This window comes from Alosa alosa, chromosome 4 (genome assembly GCF_017589495.1).
Source record: "Alosa alosa isolate M-15738 ecotype Scorff River chromosome 4, AALO_Geno_1.1, whole genome shotgun sequence".
In the NCBI taxonomy this organism is placed as follows: domain Eukaryota; kingdom Metazoa; phylum Chordata; class Actinopteri; order Clupeiformes; family Clupeidae; genus Alosa; species Alosa alosa.
Window position 1 is genome coordinate 15417527 of NC_063192.1, and position 20610 is coordinate 15438136.

General features: G+C 44.2%; 1 protein-coding gene across 3 annotated transcripts in view; it reads left to right on the forward strand.

The window, feature by feature from the left end:
- Positions 1-18929, forward strand: part of cdk16 (cyclin-dependent kinase 16) — a 25373-nt gene extending 6444 nt beyond the window's left edge. For 2 of the 3 annotated variants that reach the window (XM_048240997.1, XM_048240998.1), the window contains exons 3-17: positions 1057-1278; positions 2851-2984; positions 3726-3851; positions 5009-5065; positions 5222-5336; positions 6054-6148; positions 6506-6568; positions 6719-6842; positions 7441-7561; positions 7888-7985; positions 8733-8838; positions 9250-9292; positions 9677-9767; positions 10281-10358; positions 15503-18929. In XM_048240997.1, coding sequence (XP_048096954.1) covers positions 1057-1278; positions 2851-2984; positions 3726-3851; positions 5009-5065; positions 5222-5336; positions 6054-6148; positions 6506-6568; positions 6719-6842; positions 7441-7561; positions 7888-7985; positions 8733-8838; positions 9250-9292; positions 9677-9767; positions 10281-10358; positions 15503-15540 — 1511 coding nt within the window. In that variant the 3' untranslated portion in view covers positions 15541-18929. The remainder of the gene's footprint in view (positions 1-1056; positions 1279-2850; positions 2985-3725; positions 3852-5008; positions 5066-5221; positions 5337-6053; positions 6149-6505; positions 6569-6718; positions 6843-7440; positions 7562-7887; positions 7986-8732; positions 8839-9249; positions 9293-9676; positions 9768-10280; positions 10359-15502) is intronic. The other variant, XM_048240999.1, reaches the window with a different exon arrangement.
- The last annotated feature ends 1681 nt before the right edge of the window (positions 18930-20610 follow it).

Genomic DNA, 20610 nt, shown 5'->3' on the forward strand with positions numbered 1-20610 from the left:
AGCCTGGTCAGCGGAGAAAGGTTTATGGATTTATCCCACATGTACGTGACATATGCCCAGTCTCATACCATAGTTCATGCGCTGAGTAGCTTCCACCCATTCCCAAGTGCGACTATGTAGACAGCACACGAGGCAGTGGACAGGAGGCAATGAAGTACAGTCACGTTTCCATGAGAGCCTCACAGGGTCAGGATAATGAACTCTGGAGAGTGATTAGGTTATTGATCGTCCACACCCGGGCAGCAGGAGTCCTCTCCTTCCCGAAGGCCCTGCTATTGGCATTCCTGACTATTAACGGTGAAGATGTTCCTTGCTAATCAACCTTTTTTTCCCTCCCCGTCTTTGAACTTCTGTTGGTCTAAGTGTTAATTACTCTATTAAAAAAAATGCATGTGGCTAATAATCTGTTACCCTATTTAATTGGTTTGGTTCTTCTCTTGTTTGTGTTTTTTGATTTTGAACTTGCTTTCTCTGTGTGTTTTTTCCTTCCCTGATAACCCTCCCTCCCTCCTTTCTTCCTTCTTCTCCCTTCCTCTTCCTCCATTTTCTATTCTATATCATACCCATACCCTCCGCTCTCATCCTTCTAATCACTCTAATACCTAACAATTCTACTGAAACGTCCCCCCTTGCCTTTGCCAATCTGTTTCCCTCCTCTCACTTTACCCGTTTGGCTCTGTGTATCATTCTGCTTCTCCCCTCCTGTATTCCCTTCTTTTATTTATCTCCATCCTATCCTCTTCTCCCATCTCTTTGTCCCTCCACCCTCGCGTCCTCTCTTTTAATCCACTCATTTTTTCTTTTATATCCCGCTTCCTCCCATTTATTCCCACTTTCTTTTCCTCTCTCCTCTCCTCCCCTCCCCCTTCCTTTCTCTCTCGGTCTCAATGCACCCCCCTCTCCCTCTCCCTCTCTTTCTCTGGTCTTGCTCCTGGCTCTCCATTTCCATCCCCCGTCCGTATCCTCATTCCCATCCCCCTCTCTTCCTCTCCCTCTGTCCTCTCTCTTCCCTTGCGTGCCCTCCTCCTCCTCCTTCCTCCTCCCTCTCTCTCCCAGAGGCCATGCCAGTGCGGGGCAGTGGTGGTGGTGGCGGCGGCGGGGGTGTTGGCAGTGGGGGCGTTGGCGGGGGGAGCGTTGGCGGCCTGCGGGGCTCCGGGCGCTCGGCCGGCGGCTCCCTCAGCATGCACTCACTACTGCAGTCGTACAGCAGCGCCCTGCGCAGGCCGCGCAGCCTGGGCCGCAGCCTCAGCTCCTATCTCAACCACGCCACGCGCCTCGGTACAACACACACACACACACGCACACACACACACACACGGGGCGATCTAGAACAGACCACGCACCAAAGCACGGGGAGGGTGTCGGTGTGTGTCCTGTAGAGATGGATAAATGGAGTGTGTGTCTGTATCTGTCTGCTAATAGATATGGAAAGCGGTAGTGCACACAACAGTGAGTTTGTGTGTGTGTGCTTGTGAATGGATGTTGTACAGATGGATAGAAGGAGTGTGAACCCATGTATATGAGCGAATGCCTGTGAGTGTATGTGCCTGTGAGGAAAGTGTGTGTGATGTAGAGGAGAAACAGGAAAGAGACGAGAGGCTGATGATCACTTTTATCATTAAGCACGAGTAAGTGAGATTTGGATTACCTCTCTATGCTCTAAAACAGTGTTTTTCTACCACTGTGCCGGGGCACACTAGTGTGCCGTGAGCGATCATCAGGTGTGCTGCAGAAAATTACCCAAATGTCACTCACTGGTCCAGAAAAGCAACTGTTGCATCAATTTATCATCGAATTTATAACCGCATGCTCTCATTGATTGTATGGTTGCACTATTTGTGGTATGCAGGCATTGTACAACGGGGGCCCCATATCCAGTATTCACAGAATCATCACATATCCAGTTCATAACAACAATTAAATTAGATATAGTCACCTACAGATGAAACAGAGGGCGCTTGTTTTATTGAGCAGGTCTTGCATAGAAGCCATAATAAGGCCATATCTGTATTATTTGAAATTTTACGCTATGGTATGTTTATTTTTTCTTCACACAGGATGTTAGTGTGCCGTGGGACATTTTAAATGTCAAAAGTGTGCCGTGGCACAAAAAAGGTTGAAAAACACTGCTCTAAAAAAAAAAGGCATAGTTTGTTTGTGTTTGAGGTTGTATTTGTGTGTATGTTTGCTAAGATGTCTTCTTTGTCTATCAGAGAGATCCCGACGTGTGTGTGTGTGTCCATGAGCGTGTCCCATAGCTACCAGGTGTAATGTTGTATGTGAGTGGGGAAATGAGAAACTAGCTCAGATTTAAGCAGACATCAGATAAAGGCACTGTGCTGAAAAATGGTTTGTGAACAAGTTGGGGAGCTAGCCTCTTAACCACCGCTGACCTCTGGGAAATAGCCTGCTGTCTAGTACTATTCACTGGGAAGCCCTCATCCTGGAGTCACCGCATCAGCCCAGTCACAGCGGTCAAAAGTCAAGCCAGTAACCCAGACTGTACCGATACTGAATTGGACAAATGGGGTTTAAAAGTAACATGTAACAGTAACATTTAAAAAAGATTAAATCAAATAAGATAAAAGCTTGATGTGTTATTCTACATTGCCTCTGGTTGGATATAGGATATGTTTAACACTGGGAGTGAGGCCTGAAGAACTGTTTAAGGAGGAAGGATTTGTGTGCAGTTTCCCTTCCTGTGTCGCAGACTGGCACCTGACAGACTTACGGCTCCAGGGCAAGAGGATTAGTGACTGCAAGATGGGGCATGATGGCTACTGTGAGCTATAATTAGACTGTGTTTTTGTCTGTCTGTGTGTAAATGGCTCTGTGTGTGTGTGTGTGCAGAGATCGTCCATGAGGACGTGAAGATTGGCTCTGACGGAGAGAGCGACCAGGTCTCGGCCACCTCATCGGATGAGGTGCACAGTCCAGTGCGAGTCCGGCTCCGGGAGAAACCGGGCCGCAAAATCTCCAACGAGGTGCCCCTTTCCCCCTTTTTTGCCCTCATTTTTCCTTTAAAGTTGCAGTCTTCGACTGTAACCCATTACTCATTCTAGATGTCCGTTGTATGTGTGCTGTCAAAAGAACCTCTGGTGTCCATATGTAGTCCTATGTCTGTAAATGCGAAACGAAGTGACTCAAAGCAAGCCATACACTGTGAAAACCAATCAACACATTCTCTCAGGAGCATGGATGGAAGCAGTATAATTTTATGATCCATAGAGCTCAAGTATCAAAATTTTTTCAGCAGAAGCAGACTGTACCTACTACATCTTGATTTATTTCTTCCCACTGTCTCTGTGTCTGCTCTTACTCTCTTCCTCCCCCCCTCTCTCTCTCTCTCTCTCTCTCTCTCTCTCTCTCTCTCTCTCTCTCTCTCTCTCTCTCTCTCTCTCTCTCTCTCTCTCTCTCTCTCTCTCATATCCATCAACATGCACCCATCCTCGACATCAGTCTCCTACTGTTACTCCACATATCTGTCTTCCATAACGGCTCTTCTTCAGCTGTCTCTAGCTCACACACACACACAGAGAGCTAGCTGGTTGAGAGCAGATGAAAGCAGACATGTGGCTTCTCCCGGCTGCTATGCGGAGTCTTCTTTTCAAAATGAGTCTGTTGGCACGGCTTCTCAGGCTTGTGCCAGCTGCCAAGGCTGGAGGGGCTGTTTTTGCAACAAGTTAAGTGCCGTTGTAACAATGTTGTTTTTGTTGTTTTTTTAGGACGTAAATAAGCGTCTGTCGTTGCCGGCAGACATCAGGCTTCCCGATGGCTACCTGGAGAAGTTCAGCCTGAACAGTCCGCTGTTTGACAAGCCCCTGAGCCGACGGCTCCGAAGAGTGTCTCTGGTACAGAACCCACGCCTCTGCTCTCGTTCTACATGCCTTTCGGTCATGTTCTCTAGTGTTTCTCTCGCTCTACCTACCGCTCTCTCTTCATCTCCCTCTCTGATGGAAAAACTCTTGTCTCCAAACTCCAACTCTATTTGTTGTGATTTACTTTCCTGCTGTCTTTGTCTGTCTTCTGTACCATCCACTTCATCTTCCTCCTTTTGAGCTCTTCATGCTCTTTTTTCCCTCCTCTCCTCTCCTCCCTCTGCACCTGTTTCTTCCCCCCCCTCGTTCCCTCCCCACTGCTTCCCCATTTCCCTCTCTGTCCTCCCTCCTCACACCTCTCTGTCCTCCCTCCTCACACCTCTCTGTCCTCCCTCCTCACACCTCTCTGTCTTTTTATCCTCTCTGGCTTGTTTTCTGCGTTGCTGGTTTTCTCTTCCTTTAATCTGTCGTGCTTCCCTCCTGTACTGATCTAATCCCTCGTGTGTCCCGCGTACGTTTCATCGCCGTGGTGTCCTGCCGCTGAAGGATTCTCAGCATTTTGCACTTATCAGCAGCGTGTAGCCATTTACACTCCGACAGGCAAGAGCCTTCGATAAGCCTCCTAATCAGAGGAGCCATTTTCTCTCTGAGAAAACAATGTACAGTATATCGGAGGGTGTTGTGGGTGGGGGGGGTCTGCCGTCTCGAATCCTTTTCGGCTCCTCAGCCCGTCTCCATTTAAAGTATAAGGAAAACTTGCTCTCTGAAACCTCGGATGGAGAGATTATTTTATCATCGGCTTCCTCACATTTTCAGTCGTTATAAAAAGGTTAAGCATCCTTTTGTTGTTTGTATGCATTTATATATGCGTTTCCCCCCATTGTTTCCTGTTCAGTGTTTCCCTCTCCGATGTGAATAGCATTGTTGTGTAAGCATGCCGTAAGGGCAGTAAGTAGCAACAACACTTTTCTTGTGGACTTGTGCTGGAGGTTGGTAGCATCCCTCCTCTGCAACTTATGTAATGTAGCCATGCATGAAAATAGCTCCCCCACAAATTAGGTAAATTGTCACATGAGTTTGGCCAGATGCGTTTTGAAGTAGGACTGTGGTTTTCATTTGTATTTTGTTTGTGTTTAGTTGCTTTCCATGCACTCCTGTAATAATGGTCACATTTTTGGTTGTTTTTGCAGTCTGAAATTGGCTTTGGGAAGCTGGAGACCTACGTCAAGCTGGATAAACTTGGAGAGGTGAGGAGGTCAATTACAGAAGGAATACCTTTCTGCCATTTATACCTTATGAAGTTGAACCTCAAGACTCAGGGGAAGAGTGTGTGCGTGTGTGGTGCGTGTGCGTGTGTGTGCACTCACATTTTTATATGAACATCTGTGCTTGTATTGACCCAGGGCACATACGCCACTGTGTATAAGGGCCGCAGCAAGCTGACGGATAACCTGGTGGCTCTGAAGGAAATCCGACTGGAGCACGAAGAGGGGGCACCCTGCACTGCCATCCGAGAGGGTGAGGCACACATACACACACAGATCTGCGCACACATAGACGCACGCACGCACACACACACACACCGCAATATTCCACCAAACAATTCTTGGTAATATAATACTTATGCTTGATGCACTAAAAAATGAATCCATGAGCTTCACTGCTGGGGATTATTGTCAATTCTGTCTACTTGAATTACTCTTTTATCTTTTGTTACATCGTTTAACATGAAATTAAGTTTGGAATGAATGATCTTATCCACTGGATTTCCTGGATTGTCCGTTAGTTAATAGAACCTTAATTGACTAAAAGATGCAAACTTGTTGGAAAGAATGTGTAAAGTGCAGGATATACACTCACACGCACTTGATCACGCAGTCAGATACACTCATTACCATCATAAAGATGCGCTGACCGCAGTGTGTTGTCACTGTAAACTAATGCAGAGTTGTAGCTAAAATACACACACACACACACACACACACACACACACACACAGCCCTGTCCCCGAGCGAAACCAAAGCAGGCCCCCTGTCCCAAGAGTGGTGGGCAGTCGTTCAGATAACAACCTTGGAGCTGAGGAAGGTTGCTGTCCTTTTTACTGTGTCTCACTTTGACTTTCACTCTTTCCTTTGTGTCTGTCCATTTCACTCACTCTCCTCTCTCTCTCTCTCTCTCTCTCTCTCTCTCTGTCTGTCTTTGTCTCCCTCTCTACTGTCTGTCTGTCCACTCTAGTGTCTCTTCTGAAGGACCTCAAACACGCCAACATAGTGACTCTGCATGACATCATCCACACTCAGAAGTCCCTGACGCTGGTGTTTGAGTACCTGGTGAGTCAGTCAGTCTCTCACACACACACACACACACACACACACACACACACACACACACACACACACACACACACACACACAGACAGGGGTCTGAGAACATCGGACACTAATGTGGCCCAACAGGGACACACACACTCTTACGCACTTGACACACACACACACACACACACACACACACACACATACTCAAATGCACACTGGCAGCTGCTTGCATAATTCAGCCATCAGAATCCAGCAGATGATGTCTAGTCCTCCTCCATTTTGACTGATGAACAAACCGTCTTTCTTTCTTGCTCTTTCTTTTCTTCCTGTCATTTATTCTCTCTGTCCATTGCCCCCCTCTCCTCCGCCCAGGACAAGGACCTGAAGCAGTATCTGGATGACTGTGGTAACTGCATCCACATGCACAATGTGAAGGTAATCTAGACCAGCTGTTGCGCCCCCCCCCCACTGGATAATTTAAATCCGTGCTTTTTGAGCAGTCTTTCAGGTCCACTAAACCCTTGATTGACCCTGACCCTGTGGATGATTACCTCTCTCTCCCTCCCTCTGTGTCTGTCTCTGCAGCTCTTCCTCTTCCAGCTCCTGCGTGGGCTGAACTACTGCCACAGGCGTAAAGTCCTCCACCGAGACCTCAAACCCCAGAACCTGCTCATCAACGAGCGTGGGGAGCTGAAGCTGGCTGACTTTGGTCAGTACCGCCCTGCTCACACACACTTTCACTCACTTGCGCACACACACACACACACACACACACAGCGGCAGCCCAGCAACTGCTGTCACCACGGCTCTCTTCTCACGCCTCCACCCCATGTGTCCATGTCCTCATTAGTGGTCAGAGGAAACCCTTTCCTGTCCAGTGCCCTCATGCATAGATACATGCATACTTACATACATACATACATACATACATACAGATACATGTAGTAAATGTCTGTAATGTTATACACTATTCCAGAATCATAGAACATTTATTCTATGAGTTATTGAGTTGCTGAGCAGTATTGTACTGTGTTCTACATTAAGTTTCTCGTTCTCAGTATTCTAAAGTGAGCGTGTGGTTTTCTACATTTAAAAAGTGTAGTGTTAGCAGTTCTCTTATCCCTGATTTGCTCAGTGTTTTGGTCTTGTGCAGACTAGACACTATCTAAAGCTCTCATCGCACGAGTTGTGTTTTTTGGGTCGAGGCTGTCTTTGGATGTGACGGTCGGGTTTTAATTATGGGCTGCAGGAGAGCTTTGGACTCGTGTGTGTGTGTCTAATGTGGGGGTCTTTGCGGACTGTTGCAGGCCTGGCGCGGGCCAAGTCCATTCCCACCAAGACCTACTCCAATGAGGTGGTGACTCTGTGGTACCGTCCGCCAGACATCCTGCTGGGGAGCACCGACTACTCAACCCAGATAGACATGTGGTAAGACTCACAACTCAAACACATATACACACACACACACCAAATAGCAGTGCTGCTCTAGAAACTACTTTCATGTGTGAGATCTGTGTACGAAGATGGCTTGAAGAAAAAAGGTTTCCCCCTGTGTTTAGGTGTGTGTGTGGGTGTGTGTGTGTAAGGAGATACTTGTTTGGAAGAAGGGTGTGTTACTGTGTTAGATGGTGTGAGTTTAAAGGCATAGGGATTGACTGGAAGTGGTGTGTGTGTGTGCATGATTGTGTGCGTGCATGTGTGTACTGGTGTTTTGCAGGTATATTGACAGTGTGTGTGCTTTTGTGTGTGTCTAGGGGTGTGGGCTGTATTTTCTATGAGATGTCCACGGGCCGGCCGCTGTTTCCAGGCTCCACGGTGGAGGAGGAGCTGCACTTTATCTTCAAACTGCTAGGTATGCCCTCTTATCTGCAGCTGCCCCAACCACCCAGACAGCCGCCACCTCCTCCCCACTCCTACTCTCTCCTGGAGACATGGGTGCTCTGGACTTCACTGCTTTTCTTTCTCTTTCATTTCTCTTCTCATCTTTCGCTCCCTACCCTGTCATCACTTCTGATTTCCTCTCTCTTTCCCATCATTCCTTGTCTGTTCAGGTTCTAACCTCGTCTGCTCCCTCCTCCCCTTTCCTTTCTGAATGCTCCCCTCTTTCCTCTATTTGCTTTCTTTCTGGCAGTTTCTATCCTCATTCTAGATGTCCGTTGTATGTGTGCTGTCAAAAGAACCTCTGGTGTCCATATGTAGTCCTATGTCTGTAGATGGGAAACGAAGTGACTCAAAGCAAGCCATACACTGTGAAAACCAATCAACACATTCTCTCAGGAGCATGGATGGAAGCAGTATAATTTTATGATCCATAGAGCTCAAGTATCAAAAAATTTTCAGCAGAAGCAGACTGTACCTACTACATCTTGATTTATTTCTTCCCACTGTCTCTGTGTCTGCTCTTCCTCTTTCTCCTCTCTCTCTCTCTCTCTCTCTCTCTCTCTCTCTCTCTCTCTCTCTCTCTCTCTCTCTCTCTCTCTCTCTCTCTCTCTCTCTCTCTCTCTCTCTCTCTCATATCCCGCTCTAACCTTTTTCTTGGCGGAGTCTGAGCTCTCTCCTTTACCCTTCCCCCCTCTAATGGCTTCTCCACCTGTCTCAGGTACGCCCACAGAGGAGACTTGGCCTGGAATCACCTCCAATGAAGAGTTCATCTCGTATAATTACCCCCGTTACCGTGCCGACTGTCTTCACAACCACACGCCCAGGTGACCACGCCTCTCTAAAGCTCAGTCGTCTGTGTTTTTACATTTACATTTATATTGAGTCATTTATAGACTATTTATATTTATATTTACATTTATATTGAGACATTTATATTGACGCTTTTATCCAACGTCACTTACAAAATGAGGAATAACTTTCAAGCCACAGTGCAGAGGAGACCTGAAATAACAATAAATATTACTATGCAAAGGAGACCTTAGGTAACAATAAATACTACTACCAGAGGTGTGTGTGTCATCCTGATACTCACTGATAAAGCAGATGGTTTCTGTGTGTTGCCTCCAGCTTACTGAGATGGCAGATGGTTTATGAACATTAGCATTTTGTCAGTAGTAGGGTAAAATATGCTCCAAAAATGACGGCTGTCATCTCTGTTCTGTGTTGTTTTTCAGACTGTGCAATGAAGGAGTGGATCTTTTATCCAAGCTGCTGCAGGTGAGGAGCTCATTTCTATTGTTTTCAATAATTACTAGGAAATGTTATTATGATATACATATACATGGTCATATATAGGAGATTTGATTGTTTCATTTTTTGAGTACAGGCTAGTATTGCTATAGGCAGACAAACATGACATGTGTATGGACCCTGTTATCCAACCACCCCACCCCACACCCCAAGAAAGTGCAGTTACGTATTTAATTTGCCCTGGGGTGCTTGTTCAGCCATAGACCCACAAAATAGCCAACACCATGTTTACCACACACACACACACCCTATGGGTATTTGTGTTTGTAAGCAAATTAGTGTGATGTGTGTGTTGGTATAGAAATTTGAGCTTGAGTGCGCTGTGTGTGTGTGTGTTTGTGCTGTCCACAGTTTGAGGGGAGGAAGCGCATCTCTGCTGAGGAGGCCATGAGGCAGCCGTACTTCCACAGCCTGGGAAACAGAGTGATCACACTGCCTGACTGTAGGTTTACACACTTGCACTCCTAACACCAACACATACACCAAGGCACTTGCACATATGCTGTGTGTGTTTTCAAAGCATGCACATTCATACTGGTGCTTATCTATGCCTTTCGGATTTCTAATCATTTGCTGTCCCCATCAGTCTTCTTACAGATCTGTCTGATAACACTGATACATCCAGCTCTCTCCATCATGTCTGACCTGACTTGACTGAAATGAAATGACTGACTTTGTGACTTCTAAAAACTTCTCTCTCACACACACACACAGGCTTGCAGACAGACAGACAGACACACACATACACACACAGATATATTACTCCCACTCTCTGCAGTAACAAAAGCATCAGTGATTGGGTAAATCCTCCTCACTACATCGTCTCTATATAATGCGTCCTACTCCCACTGACTGTCTGCATGCTCTGTATACGCTGCCTTTGTGCTATTACATGCATGTCTTTGTGCCTTTTGATCCAAGTTCCTGGCTGATAATATGCCTGATCACTCCACAGCTACATCTATATTTGCACTTCAAGACATTCAGCTGGAGAAGGAGCCAGGAATGCGAACCAACTCCCTGTCAGACTCAGGTGAGGCCTTTGTTTGAGTTCTTTACGCAGCAGTCTCCAGTCTAGAACATCCCTCTGGACATACATATGATTCACTCCGTAGGGTCACACTGATCTCTGGGCTGGGGAGTGTGTGAGTGATGGATGTGTGCCTTTTAAAAATATGCTTACTTTGTGAACTCCTGGTATCTATCATTCGGTCTTAAAAATACCTCTGACATGCAGTTGTACGGTTAGGAAATAAATTCACTTGTGTAAGCATCGTTGTCATACTTTTGTAAATGTGTAAATTTTATTATCAGGCCCTTTGTGACCACTGTAAATGTTTGTTCAATCATAAAATATGTGTGAATTTGTAATACTAGCAAAGCACCCTTTCTTGCCTAGTACTTAACTGCATGCCTTGAACTTAATTGCATGTGTTTTTCTATGTGATCGGTTATTTATGTATAAATCTTGCCATCATACCGATGGAATGAGAGAAGTGCTGTTGAGCTAGTGGAGAATAAAACGGGGTACTCAAAAGAGCAGCGTTCATCTCATCCTCCTCTTTCTTTCTTTCTTTCTTTCTTTCTTTCTCTCTCTCTCTCCCCTTCCTCTGCCATCTCATCCCCCTGAGAGGCTGTGCGGTTAGATGAGTGGTTGTGCTCAGTGTCATTAATTAAGTCGAGAGCATCTCCATGAATGTTTAATAAGGACCCGATCTCCAATCATCCGCACGGTCCCTCTGATCAACGACTTTAACTCCACCGCCCGCCCCGCCCTCTGCATCATATTTCACCCCCACTCTTTGCCTGCTGTCTCCCCCCTCACTTTGATTTGTTCCCCTAACATATCTATACACACTGGTTCAATTTGTTCTCATAGCATATCTATACACACTGGTTCAATTTGTTCTCATAGCATGTTTATACACACTGGTTTAATTTGTTCTCATAACATATCTTACACACTGGTTTAATTTGTTCTCATAACATATCTTTACACACTGGTTTAATTTGTTCTCATAGCATGTTCATACACACCGGTTTGTTTATGTTCTGTCCCTGAACCTCATCATATCCATTGTTTTCCTGAGATGGTCGCGTAGGGTCACAAGTGGGATTGAGTGTGATTGTTTTGCTTATTGTCTGTGACTGGGTTTGGTGGAGAGATCAGGCTAATAGTTTATTTTTGCTGTTGTGAATGCTTTTCTCGTGTTCTAGGCGCACGCCATAACTTCCGTCACGTCACTATGTTTCAGAGCTCTTACAGAGATGCATAAGGTTCCGGCACTCCTTAGGTACTTAAAGCGTCACTGACTTGTGTTCACAAGGAGGCGACCCACCACCCCTTTCTCCTTCTAACTGTCCTTGCCTCCTCCCTCCCCCTTGTCGTCGTCGTCGTCGTCGTCCTCGTCGTCGTCGTCGTCGTTGTTGTTGTCCCCCCCCGATGTCATGTCTGCTCCTGCAATGTTACAATGTTATGGATTGGCCACCCCCCCAAAGGGGAACATACTGTGTATTTACAAGTGAGGAATATGTTGGAAGTTCCACACTTACCGTATGGGTGTGTGTGTGTGTGTGTGGTATGTGTGCCATGTAAATACAGTATGCCGCCCACACTCAAGGTGTCCACAGGTGGCCATAACCGTTCCTCTGTTGTTGTCTTATGATGTGCGGTCCATTCCACCCCCTGCAGAGTCCCACAGCACGTTTACTGCTGGGAATATGAAGTGTGTGCTCGTGTGTGTGTGTGTATATGTATATATATATGTATATGTGTGTGTGTGTATGTGCGTGCATTGGCATCAGTCTTCAGGCATATGCCTGCTTGCTTGTTTGTTTATTTATTAGTTTATTTATTTATTTTCCGTTTTCCCAAACAAGCGAGGCGTGAAGGAGAGGCCTCCTGAGGATCAGCTGTGTGCTAGGCTGAGATGGAAAACAGGAACATGTGGCGGCGCCTCACACTAAAAAGCACACAGCCTTGCTCTGTCGGCTAGCAGAAATCCACAAAACACATGCACACACTTCTCAGAGCGTTTGTGTGTTTAGATGTTGGGATAAGCAGACTGTTGCCTCTCCATAGTATTCGACTCTCTTTGAGTCTTTAAGTCGGCATCAGTTGGAGTGGGCAGCATCACCCTCATAGCTGAGACTTGGGCAAATTCTTACATTGCTAAAGATCTGAATGCTCCTAGCCATGTAATAGTGATGGAAATCAGAAGGACTGCGGAAAAGAGTCTTGTGGATTCTGTGAGTGTTGTTGATTGTGTGAGGTGTTGACACAGATTACATTTTGAGTCTGAAAAAAATGTAAACACAAGTCCCCAAAATAGAGCACTGCTGAGGTATTAGGACAGGCTGTCTATGTATCATGCCTGCAGAACTAGATCAACGTGTAAATTCTAGAGCCATTTTCTTAGGATGTCAGACGGTAAAGAGTTAGATATTGATTGATTTGATTTTTGGTTTGTTGAAGCACTCTTCAAAATGTTTGGAACTGAAACTGTTCACCCGCACAACTTGTGTCTTTTTTTACACACACTACTTGGCTCTGTCAGTTTGAGGGACTGACATTCCCGTTGCCTTTGAGTACAGAATATTACAGTTATTCAGTTGTGTGCATTTTGCAATGTTAATGCAACAGCATACACACCTTATGCAGCATAGACATATCAGAAATAATGGTGACCAACATAACCATTTTATTTAAACAAACTGAATAAGTGTATTGTGTCAAAATAAGATTGACTGATGCTCAGAAATCAGTCATATAGCACTCATCTTTACTTGCCAAATTGTGCACCATTATGGATTATGCAAAAAGGGAACCAATAAGGACTAGAAACCACAGATGAGCCAGTGTCGCTGCAGAGGCTCCTGAGAGGCAGAGAATGCACTCTTTCTCTCTCTCTCTCTCTCTCTCTCTCTCACTTTGCACACACACACTTCCTCCCGGCCCCCCTGTAATACTGCTTAAGATATGATGCCCCCCAGGCCCACACTGCCGATCAATAGCTATAACGGAGGCGCATTCTAACAGTGCTCTGCATTATTCAACTCCGCAGGCGGGGAGGGCACAGAGTCCAGGCCTAATGGTCAAATCACTGGCGGCACATGCATTTGGATGTCATCATTGCACAGTAGATGGGTTTATGCAAATGGATGTAGCAGCAGAGGGAGGTTATGCATTTTCATTGCTAGAACTGTTCACGTTAGAGAAGCCATGGCCACAAGTGGCTTGCTGTACTTTTTTAGATCAACAGAAAGTGTGTCTGGAAAATCTGTAGTGTAGAATTTATGTGTTGATAAAACCACAGGTTGTGCATCAGAAGAAAATGATATGGAGTCTGTGTAATGCTTTGGACTTATTCCCCCCTTTGGTGTGAAAACACATGTGGCATGCTTTAACATGTGATCCATCTGATATGAAGATCAGCATCTGTACTGGATTTATAAGAGGTGTCCAGGAAATGAATCTATCTGTATAGTGTTCTTCTAAAAGTAATTTGACCTCGGCAAAATTGCTATTCCATACAGTGGGAGGACGCATATCTCCCTCCATATGAGCCCTTGTTTTCTAGCTTTAGATGACCTCACACTAGTGATGTGATACCAGGGAAGGAGCGAGGCTGTTATTAGCTGGTTGACATGATTGTGATGAAACTAAAGCAGTGATTCTTAGAAACAAAGCCAAACAAACAAAAAAGGCCCACCATATGCTGTCCCTGGCCGGACGTGCAGCGCTAAGCTCAGCTCAGCTCCATGTCGTGTTTCCACATGAGGGTTGCCAGGTCTTTGTGACTAAACCCACCCTGTGGGAGGTCACCGCAAGGCCAGAAACCTGCAGCATAACCCAGCGCTAATACAGTAGATCTGGCGCTCAATTATGAAAGGAGCTTCAGATGGAAGAACGGGAAATGAACCGTGGGACAGATGGTCATTTTGTAAAACTCTTGTAACAGAGAGGACTCTTTACTTTTCAGTTAGCGCTGTGCATTTAAATACGTACTTGTGAATACATGGAAAACGTGTTGGAAAATGGCCGATTTGGCACGCATCTCCCATGGATTTCTGAGCCTGTGTGTGTGACGTGGTAATGGAATGCAGTGTGGCAGTGAGTCACCCTGTAACAGAAAACCCATCTCATCTACCCCCACACACACACACACACACACACACACACACACACACACACACACACACACACACACTCACTCACTCTTACTTTGCTGAGTCAGCCACTCTACACCACATTGTAGAAGATGAGGAATAAGCACTACACCCACATGCTTGCACCAACACTGTCCTGTACAGACACATGCACTTACTCAGATTAAATGACATCACTCGCAGTGTAGCCACTCTTGTATTGCTCTGCTCTGCTGTCTGTCTGTCTGTTAACATGGGCCATATCTATTTACATTTAATTATTATCATCTACTGTATATAGATAGAACATATGGCCCAGCACTGCTTCGTGTATATTGTGCTGATGCCCCTTGAAAGGAAGGAGCACTATTGTGCCCCCTTCTGGACAATAAATGTACTGTAATGCCCTGGTCCTGGAGGGTGAGCGCAGAGCAGAGGTTTACAGCAGTAGCTGGGGCCGGTGACGCACATAACGCCCCGGTTCCGGAACGTTCTGGTCTTGACGACTAAAGTGTGAGCTGCAGCGGCCATCTGCGATCACAGCTCTCGAAAGGGCACAATCTGGTCAACACTCTCTCGCTCTCGCTCTCTTGCTCTCTCTCTCTCTCGCTCGCTCTCTCTTGCTCTCTCTCTTGCTCGCTCTTGCTCTCTCTCTTGCTCTCTCTCTCTCTCTCTCTCTCTCTTCTCTCTCTCTCTCTCTCTCTCACTCCCACTCTCTCATATCACAGGGCTTACGGGTCCATATGTCTGTCTGCTGCCTGGCCTCTCCTGATAATGTGATTGGTTGTGATATAGTGAGGGTATCCCCCCTTCTTGCCCTGTGATGTGCTGTATGCCAAGGTTGATGACATGCAATGCAGAAGAGATGATGATGACTGTTGTGCTGATGCCTATGATTGATGATGGTGATATGGAATACCATAATGTGGATGACTATTCACAGTAAAGTAGTTTGCGATGCTAATTTTAGTGTTCTCCTGTTTTTGTCTTCCTCCCCTCTCTCTCTCTTCATCCCTCTCTCCCCTGCAGTGAACAGCATATCTCGGCGGCAGAGTCTGCTCTTCTGAGCGTGGGGAGCTGGTCAGAGATGGGACGCCCGTGTGGAAAGGACGAGCCGAGACATTTCCACGTGTGATGTGATGAAGGGATTCTAATTTAACTTTATCTTTGTTTTTTTTTTTTTTTGATTTTCTGACTAATTATCTGGTCCTGTGGCATTTTAGTGTGGACGGGGTCACTAGATGTTTACATTTGAAATGCTGACATTGATTTTTCTTTTTCTTTAATATAATATGCACTTCTTTTCCTAACCGAGGTTTACCACTCCAGTCAGGCTGTCATTGCTGTCCATTTGTCTGGACATTGTTGGACAAGGAAGGACTTTTACAACTCCTTCAAATGTTACAGTTCTCGACGTTACAGTTCTCGCATCATAAATTCTGTCATCACAAATTTTACAGGCCCAGATATGAACACTAGAATTTAGAGGGGAAAAGGGTTGTTTAGATTAACCACAAAGAACAAATAACACAAAGTATTTAGCAATACCTCTGACAATAGAGTATGTATTTTTTCCCTATAATCAGTAATTATTATAATGAAGGAAAAAACATTTTGTGTATCATATGGGCACTGAAATCTGAGAGCAGGTGCTGTTGAATGTCATTTTGTATTAAGATGAAGCTGGGGGACACCTCATATCAGTCTTCCACTGTCCTTTTGCTGGTTTGACAGTCATTTACACCCCCACCCCCACCACCCCTCCTGGGCCAGAGTGCACCTGCGTCTTGCACAGCACCACCTGGATGCTATTTTGTAATAGAATCTTTCTGTTTTGTCATCTACCTTCCAAGTTTACAATTTTACATCACTTTCTATGTAAAGCTCAACAGAACTCTGTTGGTCTGTCTCACAGTATGTACTTATCGCCTGCATTGTTTTGATGGATTTTTGGGTTTTACTCACTCTGTTCACCATTTGTTTTCTTTCCTTTTGGTTCGTCGTTTTGGAGTCAGTTTAAATGCAGCGCATGGTCTATCTATAGACACACACACACACACCCCTTCTCTTCGCTGTGCTGACTCCAACAGTACTTGCAGGTGTCTATGTGTTGAGCTTACGCCATGCACTTCATAGCACCCACAGCAATAGCCTGCGTCAGCGTCCAGAATCTTTAGCGGTACAGGGAGTCAGTTGAGGACTGTTTAGGCGGGAGCAGTAGAGGGGTCGGGGCCGGTTCGTAGTATTCTGTTCCGGCCCTGTCTGTGATCATTTCAGTTCAGGTGGTGTAACTTGTGGAGGGGGATGTTCTGTCTCAGGACGTACCAACCCATGTGCACTATGCCTGGAGTCAGCAGGATAGGTTTGCGTCCAACTGACCCCCTATTGGTCTAATAACAGATCAACCGTTTAAAAGAAACCAAAGTCAAAAAGCTTCAATACTGTTGTTGTCCCTGAGCTGCCCTTGATATCAGTGCTCAACACTGTTGTCCAAGACCCCCTTGATTACTACTTGATAGAGAAAGATACTGTTCTTATTTGTAACTTCCTTATGTTTTTAGACAGTTTTATATACAGGTGGTCATTTTCAGTGACTGACGATTCTAGCAATTCTATGGAGTCCCTTGAACCTGTGTTTAGTTTGGTGCGAATTGTGACCCCATCCGATGACGTGATTAGTTTGTGTGTGTCTGCGTGTGTGTGTGTGTGTGTGTGTGTGTGTGTGTGTGTGTACGTACGTATGTGTATGTCAACGAGGGAAATGTGAAAGTGCATGGCGGTGTTCTATGGTGGCAGACTGGTACGTTGTAAATAGCCTTTAGAATGTTTTTTTGCAGAACAGAAAAGAATACTGTGCAATGAGAGGAACCTCTTTATCGATTATGTATTTTTTTAAAAAAATAAGGATATCATTTTTGTTATAGTCATATCATTGATGATGTTGTGTTCTTATTTTTTAAACAGAAAAATAATAATTGTTACTTCTTTTAGGAATCCTTAACAGGTGTAGATATTTGGAATTTTTTCCTTTTTTATTTTGATAGTCTTTCTTCCAGTGGTGAAAGTGGCTGTACTAGTAATGTAAGCTTTCATCAGGAGTTCTGCATTGGAAAGCATTGTCATGGAAGGGCTCATAAACTGGCCAATGGCAGTTGTGGGGATAGCCTCCCCTCCCCTCCCGTCCTGTTCTGTATTGCAATAACTGTTGAACGACGCAATAACCAGTCCTTTGAACCAGAACCTTCCCAAGATTTGCAGTGAACCTAAGGCTTTCATACACTAAAATAACACTAGGTCCCAGACAATTGGACCCTATACACAGACCGAATGAATGAATGCAGCCAGCAGCACACAAAAAACTGAATTCCTTCAGTCTTTTTTAATATACATATTGAGCAGTCCATTTTGCATTTGATTTGGAAAGGTATTGATGGGGTTTTTTGTAACTGACAAGAGATGTTATTCTGAGCCAATACAAGGTAAATTCCTGAAGCTTTCAATATGGATAAAATGGGTTTGTTTCTTTTGTGCAGTGAGATAAAGGGGCAGCCTTTTTAGTATGACACATAGTCAGTATTATTTGAGGTTCATCTTGTTCATGTCAAAGGAATCTGAAAGTGACTGATGTGGGCTTGAAATGACGTCTGTTCAGTTGCCTCTTGCTTTTCACGTAGCTCTGTAATATCCCAATGGCATTGTGTGTGTGTGTGTGTGTGTGTGTGAGAGAGAGAGAGAGAGAGAGAGACTACATAAGAAGGGAGATGTGCATGGATATATTGTGTAAATTTGCAAACTCTGTACATATGTATAGTTTCAGAAATGGTACTCACACACATAGCAAAGCAATATCTGATGTACAAGCACATTTCACTTTGGGCAGTTCTTCAGAGGCTGACGCCTTTCTCAGTCGGCCATCCAGGCTTCTCTTCCTGCCATTCATGTGAAGGACACTCAACACAACTTCTGAAGCCAGATTTTCTCTTTCTGTCAGATAAAAGGCATTTGCTCAGGATGAACCTGTGGGGTTATCTTTGGTACCTATAAACACTGACAAAAAAAGTTCATTTTGGAGAGAATTCTGAATAACTGCAAGAGCTAATCCGATGTTTTTTATGGCAATAGATCATCATATCCACCAAAGCAAGTTTTATTTCTTCTAAGCGAGAGCACTGATTTAAGCGAAAGAACTGTTTAGTGTGAGGGATAATTGTTGCGTGATGGCTGTTAAGAAAAGGCTACAATAATCATGACTTGACTGACTGTTGTACAAACTGATGTGGCTGCACTGAATCTCACAGAACTCGCCATCACAATATCACCACCCAGAAATAATTGTAAAAAATACGTTCAAAGGCATATGTACACCTACACAGCTGGAAATACTATGTTTGTATGGTTGGCATGAATCAGGATAAATGTGAAAACCAATTTCAGGCAATACAATCGTTGGCCAAAACTCATGCTTGTGTGGTCCTTTACTCACAGTTTAGACTGTTCCTAACTAAGATCTGTTCTGGAATGGAGGCCTACTACTGCACCATTGAAATTCTTTCATAATAACACTGCATTCAATTGTGCCACTGTGAAGCATCCAAGTCTAGGAGAAGATATTAAGAGATGTTTGAGTGTTTCAGATATGATTATATTATATATGCATTGTCTTTTAGGATTTGTAAATTCTTGAAGTGGAACTGATAATAGTGAGCCCTCTCTAATGAGGTATAGACTCGCTTATAAGGCACGCTCAGTTTAAACAGCATATATCCTTCAGACATACATAGTATTTCTGTCTGAAGATGTATAGAATCAAATGATGTATTTCTCCCTATTTCTAGAAAATTGATAGACAAAATTATACTTTAGAAACACTCCCAGACACTTAATTACATAACATTTTTAACATATTCTAAAAAGGAAAGTGCCTTCAAAAATTGACATTTTTGGAATTTGTAGCCTTACTTTCAAATATTGGTAGACCAAACAGCAAAAAAAATGCAGTTTTAAATAAAGAAACATCATTGACATGTTCTATATGATTTGGATGGGAACAAATGAACACATGGTGCAGTGTGTTTGAAGTACTTTTCTAGAGTCTATCCCTCACAAATCCAGACTTTTGCTGGAAATCCACAGATAATATTCAACATGCAAGAGTCTTTCATATGACAGGCTATTTTCAACAAGTCGACTGTTTGAAGTAGTATATGTACAAGACAGTTGGACATATGATGCTCACATTTGGTCAATATCACAGCAGCCATACTCTTTACATCACACACTATTGCGATTGCTCCTTTGTGTGTACTGTGAGCAGCTTTTGTTTGTGGACTGCCATTGGCTTTTACTGAGTCAACACCAAAGTTATCTGCAACCTTGCATGGTATAATTCTTCCAGATATGTGCTAAAGCTTATATCTTGCTATGTGATCCTTAGCTAGTTTCTTCCAAGTCACTGCAGAATATAACTAGCTGTTATGGAATCACATACTTTGGATCCAAGTAAGAGACATCTTGAATATGTAATTGTTGTAAATTCCTGTTTATTCAGTGTATTCAAGACGTATATAGTTCAATAAAGATGTGTAAATTTCTCAAGAAACATTTATGTTTGTTGTATCAGTCAAATAGTTTTTGTTGGAGAAATGCTACACTGCCTTTGTGGAAGTATGGATAAATGTACTTTCAAATAACATCCTCCTGAACTCTACTGTCGTCTGAAGTAGGCCTGAGCTATGCACACTTACCTATCAGTTAGATAGAACTTCTCAATGTTGATATGAGATGCTCCTCAAGTATTCCTGAGGTGGGCAGAAGGAACAGCACCCTTGCCTGAAACTAACATATTTCTCAATGTTCTGTATGAGACCACACATAGAGACATAGACTAATATTCAAGCAAACAAGTTTATTAAGGCTACAGCACAAACACAAAGGCAATTTTACCTCACAGTAATAGCAAAAGTAACAAATAACATCCAGAAGAAAAATAAAACGCTTAGGAGAGCAACACAGTAAATTACACATCCTAGGCCTATTTAAACATTGGAAAACAAAGTACAAAAAATAGGACTTGTATTAAAAGAAAAAGGCCTAATGTAGGCTATACAAGCTCACTCAGGCAAATTATATATATATAT